The sequence below is a fragment of the Chaetura pelagica genome, unplaced genomic scaffold (assembly GCF_000747805.2).
Source record: "Chaetura pelagica isolate M959 unplaced genomic scaffold, ChaPel_1.0 scaffold127, whole genome shotgun sequence".
Lineage (NCBI taxonomy): Eukaryota > Metazoa > Chordata > Aves > Apodiformes > Apodidae > Chaetura > Chaetura pelagica.
This window is the reverse complement of record NW_009953923.1, coordinates 263,064-275,709: the sequence shown is the minus strand read 5'-3', so window position 1 is coordinate 275,709 and position 12,646 is coordinate 263,064. Positions and strand designations below refer to the sequence as shown.

The 12,646-nt window shown below is 40.0% G+C and overlaps 1 protein-coding gene across 1 annotated transcript in view; it reads right to left on the bottom strand.

Moving 5' to 3' along the window:
- The window catches only part of ADAM22 (ADAM metallopeptidase domain 22), a 128,525-nt gene that overhangs the window by 50,594 nt on the left and 65,285 nt on the right, over positions 1 to 12,646 (bottom strand). Inside the window, exon 5 of the mRNA XM_010001581.1 lies at positions 3,750 to 3,832. Coding sequence (XP_009999883.1) covers positions 3,750 to 3,832 — 83 coding nt within the window. The remainder of the gene's footprint in view (positions 1 to 3,749; positions 3,833 to 12,646) is intronic.

Sequence of the window (12,646 nt, the reverse complement as noted above, 5' to 3'; positions counted from 1 at the left end):
TCATCTTAATGGCATAAAATCTTCTAAACCACAGAAATCTGAAGGTCTTGCATGATAAGCATACTGCTATGTATCTCAGAACATGTGCCACCTTGCTTGCCCAGTCACAATCACCAATTTTCCATATTAAATTCCAACACACAGTTCAACTCTTAGGTAAAAAACACACCAAACTGTTAAAATTTCTAAACAGATGAATATAGTCTGTGACAGTAACACCACATGCTTTTGCATTACCACTTGAATGTAGAGTAAAGGTGAGGTCCATTCCTGCAAGGATTAAGAGTTGCCTTAAACTTACTTAGGTAAAGAGTGTACTGATGTTTAACATAATGTAGAATGCACAAGTGTCACTGCACCTTAAAAGGAAGTGTTGATACAGACATTACTCTATATGAACATAAAACCAAAGGGCATTTCTTATACGACTACCATTCTGATCTTCAATCAAATCAGCTTGCCTTTTTTTTTTTTTTTAATAATAATTTTGCCTTTATTGCAGTGGCATACACGCATGGTTGGGATTAGACTGCACTAGCATGTCCTTTTCAAAGGGCCATTATTAAGGGCTTTAATCTTGGCCAGAAATATGAGCTGTAAGTTCAAAGCTGGCACACAGTAGTACTCAACAGCAGCATGAAAGCAAGATTATTTATTTATTTAGATTATGCTTGAGCAAACTTTCAGGTGTCAAAAGAACCACAGCAGAATCATAAACAAGATACTTTTTTTTCTTATGCAGCTTCTTTTCCTTAACCAGCAAAACATATTTTGGTTTTGCACAGGACCAGATGCAGTCAGTAAAATACAGTCATTATTTTCCTGACTATTAAAAATAATAAGCTTGTAAACTAAGCTTGTAAACTAAGCTTGTAAACCCTCACAGCTATTGATGAGTTTACTTCTCAGTATCATTCACTTAAGGGGTTAACCATGTATTATTCTGTAGTATTCACAGAAGCAGCTTGAGGTACCGGCTGTAAAACATACATCAAGTGTCATTGTGAGTGTATCTACAATTAAAACCTGTTTCACCTTTCAAATTACCTATGCCTGTTCTTCAGATATAAATACTGTCTACACAGCTTAATATGAATATTCTAGCACCTGCTGAAGCTTCTTTGCCTGGGAATAACATGACATTTGGGAACTTCCCGCAGCTCTGAATCAGGCAAAACTTTCTTCCCTCTCATTGTAATTTTACTTAAGTTTGCAAGACTATCAGGAAATGGCTTCTCGTGTGACTGGTGCACTCTGCAGTACTGACCTCTGATCAGGTCACTTAACAGTGACAATAGTCACAGCTGACCTACAGCTCTGACTTGCTCAGTCAAAGCATTCACAGATGTTTCCCAACTGGCTTCAGTAGTCCCGTGCTCTCTGAAGAAACCACACGCTTACGAATGTGTTATAGAAAACGCATCAGCAAAATACGGGCCGTTTCAAAAGCCCGCATTTTGATCATGTTTATTCTTCAAACAAACAGATGTGTAGTCGTGTATGTGCGGCAGTAACAGCGCTTTTTCTATTCCCCACCAGTGGGCAGCACAATCATAGGCCACCGGGCTGCCAGCGCCGCCAACACAGGACTGCAAGTCGTGCCTGACTATGGATCGTTTATATCCCGGCAACCAGTGTGGTTTGCATTCAAAGTTTCTGTGTGAACTCACAGGAAACTGTGGTTACTGCATATCCCAGAGAAAACGAGGAAAAAATAATAATAATTTAAAAAAAAAAAACAAACCCTAGCTCTGAATTAAGGTTGCACTTTTCTTCAGAGTCATTAGGAGAAGAAATTCATAATTGTAAGTATTCTGTCAGCCAGTGATTCGATTAATTCAACTAATAAAAGGAAGATCATAAAATAGACCTTCCTAAGAAAAATAGCTTAGAATTTATTATTTAAAAAGCACAACCTCTTCCTCACATATACAAGAATTCCCACTGATGGTGACCAAGATCTAGGGGTACAAGTAAGTATGAGAGGAGATTGGAGATAACTTTGGTAATATCATAGAATCACAGAACCATAGAACAGTTTGTGTTGGAAGGGACTTTAAAGATCATGCACCTTGCTCGTCTAATAAAGGCATCTGCTCTGTCTTATGCACTTCCTAAAATTCATGAAAGCAAAGCTCCTGCCCTGCAGATCTTACTAGAAGATAACTCTCCCCAGCCTCCCTTATTACAGCAAGACACTCCAGTCTGTGGTTGGAGATAAGGAGCTCTGACTGTTGGTGTGAGTTTCTAGTAATTACTTAGCATTTAAAATCGACCATGGAGGAGCTAGCTGTAATGATGGAAATGCAGGTTCAGAGAACATGAGTTGAATACAGCTCAAAAAAATGTGACTTTCTCATATTAATGCTGGAATTACCAGCCTTTATATTGCATTTTGTGTGAAAGATAACTATGCTGAAATGTTATTGTATCAGAAAAAGGGGGAAAAAAAGATACATCTTTCATCACATAACTGTGTTAGAAGGGACCAATACAATTGACAGGAAATTGAAGAATACAGAGGAGCAGAAGGGTCAGTCTTAAGAACAAACTCACAAAAGGAGGGTAGGAAAGGACATATGCAAACTTCCTTCCTCTCTACTTTTTCTCCTAGGAGTTAGCAGGGGCCAAAACCTAATGGATCACTGCTAATGGAAGCCTGCAGTGGCTCAGGATGCATTAGGATGCTACTATATTTAGGTTTACTGTCCATACGGAAACTAGATGCAGGTTTCTTGAGCTTGAGATAAACACAGCAGTATATCTGACAAGTGCAAGTCTTATGCGCGCATTCTTCCCCTTCCTAACAAAGAATATATCAATACAATAGACAGACACTACTTAAATGTGTGTGCTGATATGGCTGATACCAAAACTACAGAATAGTTGGGAGACAGACAATAAGCTGAAGACGCTTTCCACCAGCTGAACCCTGCTTCCTCAGACAAAGGCAAAGCTTCAGGAATCTCCACACAAGCTCACTAACTGCCATGACCTTTCGAGCCGATCTCAGTATCAAAAGTGCTGAGAATCTGAAATTCCCAGATTGAAAACACTGAAGTTACTTGGTTGCTCTGAAAACCTGACTAGTAGATCCAAAAGCTGTACAGTCAACACGCAGCTCCATGTAGCCTTCAGATGACAGACACTTTAATTATATTATCACTTAAATAATGTACTTCAAAAAATTATTATTGTGCAATGCTGTATCCCTTCTATCAGATTTTACTATCAAAGGTATTAACCCCATACACACAGCTCAGGAACAGCAATTCTGTGAAGAAAATGGATAGGACAAGAGAAAGTCTAAACTGACACCTTCCTTTGCAAAAAAGAGTAGAAAAGAAAGATAAAATACACCCTTGTAGCAACAAGAAAATAACACAATTTCCAAATGGTTCATAGCAATACTGCCAGTGTTTTTTATTCTTGAAGTATAGGATGTTTTCAGCTACTTTTACTCTTCTTTTTCTACAATAAATTGTCTTAAAAGTCTGGTCACTGTCATATGGCCTCAGTTTAAAAAAGATAAAGACATAAAATTTCCATGCTTTGTCAGTGAATTCTGAAAACAAACTAACAAGGCTTTTGCAAGGTTCAAATTACACCCATTTTTTCTAAAGATTGTTGAGTACTTAACATTTGTTACACATTAGTAAGAAAATAAATAACACTTCTACTATAAACAGCTTTATTTTGCTTAAAAGAAGAATAAGCAAAGGCCAATAAAAACAAAACTGCAGACTTACTGTAATCCATGGCATGTTGACAAGGCAACAAACGATACAGGATTTCCTCGAATTTCTCCCTGATAATAGCAATGTTCTCCTCCCTGAAGTTGGAAATTGACAATATTAATCCACAGGATGCCCCATAGTATCACACTCCATCCACACACACATCCACTGACACACAGTGTCAAACACTGCTTTTTCATTAATCCACTGCCAACCCACTGACAAGTGGCACCAAGAATTGACTATCATTCATAAGGGTGTTCACCTCATCTCCCTTCAGCAATGGTTTTGGTACCTAGACAAACACCACCATGCTCTACACTGAACAGATGTATTTACAGTGTTAAAACCCTAGCATCCTGACACAGATTTCAGATACAAATTACTCCAGAAGTGCTCATCTTTCTTCATTGGCTAGGAAAGAAGTTGGAAATAGGGCACTTAAACCCAACACATAATCTGTACACTGCTACATCAGACAAGATGAATTCTTCTCTGAGGGTAAGGCAATTTCCTACTTCTGAGGAGACAAGTATGCATATCAAAAAATAATAATACTTGATTTAAAAAGAGAACAAATCATAAGTGCTCACTAGTGCTCCAAAACTAATGGAAACTTTAAGTAAGCATTAAAGGAATACTGTGAAAATTAATATTTGCCTCCTCTGCAAATAAAATATACACCTTTCAAATAAAAACCAGCAGACCTTACTAAAAAAATTTCTCCCCCCCTTAGATTCACAGAGTCACACTGATAGCAAAGTAAGCCTTACTGCACATCCACTGAAGATACTGTCTTGCACAGTATCAGTGCGTGTGTGCAAAATTAGAAAAACAATTATAACATCCCTTAAATTCTCACTGCCGCTCTACCCTGCACAGGAACTTACTTATTAGTGCCTTGCCAAATTCAGCTATGTCATACATATTACTACAGTATTGTTGGTTAAAGGACTTAACACTTTTACTGTTTCTATTCCCTACCAGCAAATGTATGAATGATCTACCTAGCATAATATACCCAGCCATGTGAATATTTATGTCCATTTACTGCAGGGAGGGAAAGGCATTACAACTACTGCTTTTTCAGAAGCCAGCAGTCATGATGCATAGCACAATCATTTTCAATGTCTGACATTAAGTGCTGTTGGATTATTTTTTTCATATATGGTAAAAACTTACTAATCAAGATCAGGCAAAGGGCAAGAAAACACATAGAATATGTTGGTTGTTTTGTGTTTTGATCAGGAAACCTCTTGTGTTTTCTACCAGACATGCAAACTATTTTTGAAAGCAACTACAAAGTATGAGAGAGCCTCAGTTTTGAGCTGCTCTCCTTAAGTACGTACAGAAACCTGTTTGTCAGAGCATGGCCACTCACAGGGAATGAGACCTGATCTCCACCTAGTCACTGGAAATCTTTTTCAAAAACTTATCTGGAGAAATTCTTTCTGTTTTCAACTGTTCACAGACCTGTGAAGAGAAAAGTACTTAAAGCTACAAAGTCTGGGACTGGTTCTGTACAGGACCAGTCAGGACAACTGAAGGGACTCTACATATCAACGTTTCCTTTAGAACACGTAATTTTGGACAAGATGTTTACTGTTGTTAACTCCCTGTAGAGCTGAGGCTGAAATCCTATTGGTTTTGACATGTACTAAGGCTCCTTTACAGCAGGTACTGTAATTAAATACACTGTATTACAGCCAAATCACAGTATTTGAGAGATTTAAGACTACTAAAAGACTAAACATAGTAATTACAACCATCTTCTTCTACTTTACTCCTGGCAACACTCATTGAAGGACTGGAGTTGTGTTTCCTCTTTATTGCTATCTGTAGCAGTGAAATAGTTGGGAAAAAATCTTTGTTTTTTCCTTAAAATATTCTGGTGAAAATTAAGACTTCTCCCAAAAGCTGAAATTGGCGCTATTACAAACAACATTTCAGTCCAGAGCATCAAGGGTGTTTTGTGAAGAGCTTTTGGCTTCCTATGGCTATCAGAGCCTCTCTGCTCTCTCAAGAGCAGGCAGTAATTGCCCATCTCAGCAAATCAAATCTCCTCTCTGGCCTTTGCCAGCTACTGCGGAATGGTTTAGTATGAAGACATGCCAGTCATCAGCGTGAGCAGGAGGACGTTTATCCCCTTCTGCTCTAGAACTGAACCTGGCCAGTGTCCAGTCTGGGAGAAAAATAAGGCTAAATAATCATCATGAGACAAGGTCAGCCCGGTGACAATGCCTGTGACACCAGCCTGCAAAACACACACGCACACATGCTCCCACCACCTCCAAAGGCAGTCTAAGGCTACAGCAGAGAGAAGGTCAACATTCTTGCCTCCCCAAAGCACATAGCAACTGTTCTTGTTGTGGTTAGCACAATGCAAGGCAAGTTTTCCTCCAATGCCTGTGGCATGCACTTGTCCATTCCCTTGGTTCAGTAAGTTCTCCTTCCTTCACAAAACTCAGCCTTACCAGCGATCTCCAAGAGCAACAAAGAACATACACATATTCAGTAACAAGTCTGTTGATTTGGGGAACTAAAAATGTAATGCCTCCTAGCAAAAAAAAAAAAACAATGCAAGGCAAGTTTTCCTCCAATGCCTGTGGCATGCACTTGTCCATTCCCTTGGTTCAGTAAGTTCTCCTTCCTTCACAAAACTCAGCCTTACCAGCGATCTCCAAGAGCAACAAAGAACATACACATATTCAGTAACAAGTCTGTTGATTTGGGGAACTAAAAATGTAATGCATCCTAGCAAAAAAAAAAAAAAAAAAAAAAAAAAAAAAAAGACCCCAAAAAATCCCCAAACAACAACAGGGAAAAAAAACCACAACCAAACCCAACACACACACAAAAACCCAAACCAGAGTATCTCCAGAGTCAATTAAAACAAACTAATCATTATGACAGTAGTCAGTTTATGACTTTATCTTGATGCTTAATTTGGGTAATTCTAGCAAAATCCTGAATCTTGTCCTGTGACCTGCTACAGCTCCATGCCAGCCAGCATGCAACCCTTTTTGCCCTTGTCAGTCCAAGTTTCCCTGCAGCCTATGTGGACAGGTAGTGTAGCAAAGATACTAAAAAACAAGAAGGCAGAGATGTTAGAAATGCAAGTAAAATCTGTCCCCGCTTCTACCCTTGAAGGTAGTTTGTCCCTGCCCAGAGAGGCAGCAGCTGCAGAGTAAACACAAAAGAGAGAAAAAAATACATTAATCGTTATTCCTAATGAAGGAGGGAAATAAGTAAAGCAAAAGAACAGCCATGACAGTCAGTGATGGTAATGGTTCACTCTTCTCTGCAGTCTCAGTGAAGAAAGCATCTGCTGACCACACACTGAGAGTGTTTGTTATTCACCTCAGAGGCACTATGACCTTCCCAGGGGAGGAAAATTAAGGATGCACATTCATCTGCTTTCAACTAACACGCATTGGATCTTCAAGTAAACAGTTGTCTGCAATTAGGAGAGGTAGGTGCTAGCCATTAAAACTATGCTACACTCAGGCACCGACCTTAAAATTAACCAATTCCAGAAGCTACATATTCCTATTTTAACACTCATTAATCCAAAGGAAAGGAGATTGCTAGTCTAGTTCAGATCCCAGTAGCATAGCTCTCTACTTCCTTGCAGCAGAAAGCTCCCAAAAGATCGGCTAACAACCCTGCCACTGCTCTGTGAAGTGCCAGATAATGATTAGCTTTTCAAAGAACTACCCATTGCAGGGCCACTAATTTTAAAACTGCTTCCTTAGTAATCAGTTAGATCTATTTACAAATTATTGATGCTTGCACAAGTTCTGACCCAGTGATAACTAAGATTGCATGGGAAAGAGCTACAGGAGAAGAAAATGCACACCCTCCCATGCACTTGTATGGCAGAAAACAACTTAGAATCATAGCATCTGAGAATGGTTTGGGTAGGAAGGGGCCTTAACGATCATCTAGTTCCAACCCACCTGCCATGGGCAGGGGGACACCTCCCACTAGAGATCAGGTTGCTCAAAACCCCATCCAGCCTGCCCTTGAATACTTCCAGGGATGGGGCATCCACAAATTCCCTGGGCAACCTGGCCCAGTGTCTCACCACCCTCACAGTGAAGAACTTCCTCCTAATTTTGAAACTTGTTACGGATGGGTTTATATTTATAAATAGAATCGTGAAAGCAGCACTTTGACCTGTGTAACTGCATGGAGAGAATCTCTTTTAATTGGCATGCTTAAGCAAATTCAACCCAGATGGCAGAGCTGTGCTGTCCTGCAGCAGAGCCCTGGGCTCAGCCCTTACACAGCTCAGTAACAACTTCAGGGACCCTGGCATCACCTCTTTGCAGAGTAAGTCTCTGAACTTAGCTACAGTGTACTGTAGACTCCTGAAAGCCCAGTGTTTTGAAAATGTGAATGGTGCCCTCCCTTTGCAGGACAGCTGTCACATGTACTCACACAACTGAGAGCCAACATGCTGTAGCCACATTATGTTATAGTGCTATTTCAGATTCAAAAATCAGAAATATGGATTCCAAAATTAGGATAATACATCACCACTTCTAAGGCTTCTCCACAAAATGCCCATGTTTAAAGACTGCTGGCAGTACTCTTAAAAAACATAGACAATGTGTACATGACAGGATTCTGCACACAGGCAACTGCAACTGCCATGACTCGTAGCAGGCACTTTCAGCAGATGGCCTGTGCTATCAGCCCAGCTCCCCAGTTCAGAGGCCAAATGAGGCTTCTGTTTACTGCCCAATAGCAATGAGAGAAGATGCTCCATGTACGTAGCTGCAGGGTATGGACAGAGAACTCATGCCAGTGCAATGCCATCTGGTCTGAGAGCTGCCTTGGCATCTGCTTGGGAAACAGCCTCTTGACCTGCCTTGCCTTATTTTGGTGTTACAGAAAATTATTTTAATTATCAGCTACTGGATGAAGCTGAGGCAAAGGAGAACAGGATTGGTTACCTCTTCCTGCCCACTCTGTTATCTTTAAGCCTGCTCTTCTAGCAGTGCCTTATGTCTCTGAGTCATGGCACATGTGTCATTTTAATGGCAGTCATTTTGCCCCATTCCTGCATACCTCTACGTAGGGAAAAAGGAGGAAACATTTTAACTGACTATATGAAAATTGTTTATAGTCTACCCATAATAATCTGTCACATCAGCTCATCAGCCAACCCCAAGCCTGAAGCCAAGTTACAGGCACATGATGTGCAAGATTACTATAAACACAACACAGAAGATGAGGTGCTGGCACACACCTACATCAATTCCAATCTGTCTGAAAAAGACAGTTCTGAGTAAAATGGAGAAAAAATACTAATCAGATTTCCTTATTGGATCATTATTTCTGAATAACAGAAATACCTCTTAAAGTGAGACTTCACAGAGCTTGAGACTGTGTCTAGAAACATTCACCTACTGTATATAATACAGTGTAAGTTTGGTATTCATAGGGAACAGCACACGTGTTGAGGCAAAACTATTTACAAAATTCAAGATCAAGTAAGTAAAGATGCCAAGTGAAAGCTCAATGAAGTCTTGAATGGAAGTGCTCTTTCAGAAGTACAGCAGCTTCAGTTTGCTTAGCTTAATTCTCCCTCAAAGGGATTAAGTTAAACGCAAAAAGATACTTTTATTTTTTAGTAAGAGCATCTACAAAGGGATTTAATGTTCTTTAATGTTGTAGCAGCTCTTAATTTCCCTTAGCTATATTCAGTCTTTGCAAGGCCTGAGTTTACAGAACCCTTGGTTGATGCCACCCTGCCTACGTATGCTGTATGATGTAGCTCATGGTAAACAACTCATGAGGAGCACAAAGTCTGGCAGGACTTTCCTGCAAATTCAAGCACTCTGAGTATGTGAAAACCACAGCAGAGAGTACTCAAGAGGTGACTCCCAATGGTCACAAGTCACCCAGCTTCTCACTTCAACAGAACCAGGACTTCATCACTGGAACACATACCCACAATGGCACTTAAGCTTACATGGCTTCCACTTTCTGGCTTTTTTTTTCCCCTACAAGGAACAACTCCAGCTAAACACACTGGATTTATTTTTTTACATCACAAAGAAAAGGAAGACAAGATAATTAAACCTGCAAGATCTTATGTGAGTCACAATCTGAGCTTCATTATAGTTTGGTATATTCAAAAATATGGCCTGGGAAGGACTTCTGGTACTGAAAGATGCAACTTTTAATTCCCTCCTCCTCAGTTGCTGGATGCATGTAGAAAATAGGCTAGTAATTGCAGGGAGAGAAACAGATACCAAAAAAAGTTAATGCAAATGTACATTAAAAGTGCCAGTCTTCAGGACTGTTAGTCAGGCAAATGCATTAGATACAATGGCTGGTTATTTTGCCCTGGTACCCCACAGAGATACCGAAGCCCAAGGGAGTTGCATCCACAATTCAAAGAATGCTAAAACAGGAAAATGAGATATTCCTCAATGCCATCAACATAGTGTGGCAGCATGACGCTGCTGAAAAAAATGTCCAGAGTAACCAAAAAACACCAATTCTAGGCAAAATCAACTGGAAGTCAGTTGACCAGTATATTTTGGGACTCTAGTTCTCTTTGCAATTGCAGCATCCTCTAAAGTAGGAACCATACAGTCGTTCCCTGCTCCTCTACTACACTCTGATCTACCCCTTTTTCTGGAACTTTCAATTTATTAATTCCTTTTATATAGCAAAAACACCTCTAATTAGTCCCTAATTGAAATAAGTTCACATTGGTTCTACCCAGTTTCATCCTGTTTTTATTTACTACATTTGTCAAAGATAGCCAGTTCTCCATCTGATCCTTCAGTGTGCACTGTAATTGTTCTCTTTTCTGTAGTGCTAGCAAATTTCATTAGTATACACACTTTTAAAAATCTAAATCATGAATGAAAATATTGACACGAGCAGTAGAAGATAACCTTACAGGAACCCCTGCTAAACTCTGTCAGACTCACAGACTCCTGTCAGCTCATCTTTGACTAGTTTATTGCTATCACTAAAAAGTAGATTATGGCCTAGATTTATTAATAATTTGCCAGGAGGCAAGCAGAGATCTGTTGAGGGAGGAGGGAGGAGGAGCTCTGACAACATTACAGGAACCCTTATTCAAAATCTTCTCTCTAATGAGCAAGAGAGTGATTTTTATGGTACTAACAGATTCTCTAGTCCCCAGACACAGCTGAAAAAGCCCTGTCAGAAATAGGCATATATAATTCCTGCATTACTTATGATATGTTCCCTTTCAGCTTCTTTTCTCCCCCAGGGGCTTGGATCATCACCAGGCTGTGCAAGTTCCAGGTATATGAACACACAGCTCCCCACCAGCCCCGGGCTCCAGCCTCTCAGGGCAGAGCCAGAGCCTCCCTGCACTTCCTTCTCATTCCTTCCCACCAGGAGAACTGGTGTTCCAGTTCTCAGGAACAAAATATAATCACTCACAGAGAAGCCTGTTTAGCATACGGGCTTTTCTGGCAAGCTGAAATACCTTCCTCTTTGGTTACACAACAGTGAGTTACCACAATCTGAAATAAAATTGAAAGATTATTCTACAGAGCTCAGACAGTGACTGCTCTTAAGACTGGAAGATGCTGGTGGTAGTACCTCGCTGTAAGACCAGGAACATGCCAGTAAATGATAAAAATGACCTGCTCACTGACTCAGTGTTCATTCTGGCTGCACCACAAATTACTGCAGCCTTATGATCAGTACATACCAGTGGTGATACCGTGAAATGTTGAAATACTAACCTGAATAAGGCCTCATCAGACAAAGGCACTAAGATGTGACAGATAGACATTGCATCAAGGGACTGTACCTTAACTCCTCAAGCAGACCAGATTTGAAGGAGGGAATTTAACATCACATCAGGCATCCCCAGCTATCTCTGACTTCTCAAAATTTACATCTTTTTTTTCCATTCTATATTATTTTCCAAAAAAAGAGAAAGAAGGGCAACAGGCAGTGGAGAAGGAAGGCACTGACCAGGCTGAGCCCCATGCAGGCCAGCACTATGGCTCAGTGCAGTAAAATCTTAAGCCACAGGGAAAGTTTGGCCAAAGCTTCTCCATCAACACTACAATGGAGGAAAACAGTACCTAGCATTTAATATTACTCCATTTATGTTGTTTGACTCTATCACAATTATGAACGTGCTTGTGAAGTAGAAGCAAAAAGCAACGTTCTTTTACGCTGTGAGCACTCCTGTAATTTTGTGCCTGTAATACAGATACTGTGTTTACACCACCACACTTGAGAATGTTAAGATTGCCTATGAAATATAGTTGCGTGTAGTTTTATTTAAACATACCACCAAAAAATCATGGCATTTATTTATAACTCCACCTGTGCAAGTTCTCTGAATGAGAGCTGAGTTGTTTTCATTGCTTAATTTTTTTCAAAAAGCAATTTTCTAAAAACTCATAGAATCGTCCAATGATTTGCGGGAATACAGGCAGAAACATTTCTTTTTATACTCTCCAAAGAGGAAAACTAAAACATTTTATACAAGAAAATGTCACTGAATAGATATAAGTTGTTTCTTCTGAGGGAGAAAAATCCAGTAGTGTGAATTACTCAGCACTGTAGCTGATTTTTGTCTTTCATCTCACTGACAGCATCAGTGACAGAATGATAACTCAAAAAAGAGAAAGAGAGAGATAAAAGGACACAGAGATATACTGCAGGAACATAAAGCATACAGAAGTTGAGTATGTGCTCTGAGCATAGGATGATCTGGACTGACACAATCAGGAAAAGGCAATGTATGAAGGGTTTTTCTCTTTCTTATTGATTATTCTTTTTTCTACCAGAAGGAATTTAGGCCAATACTGCTGCTTTCCTAGCATTTAGAGACATGAGCTAAAGTAAAGTGGGGGTTGGGGGGGGGGGAGGGGGGGGGGGGGCCAAAA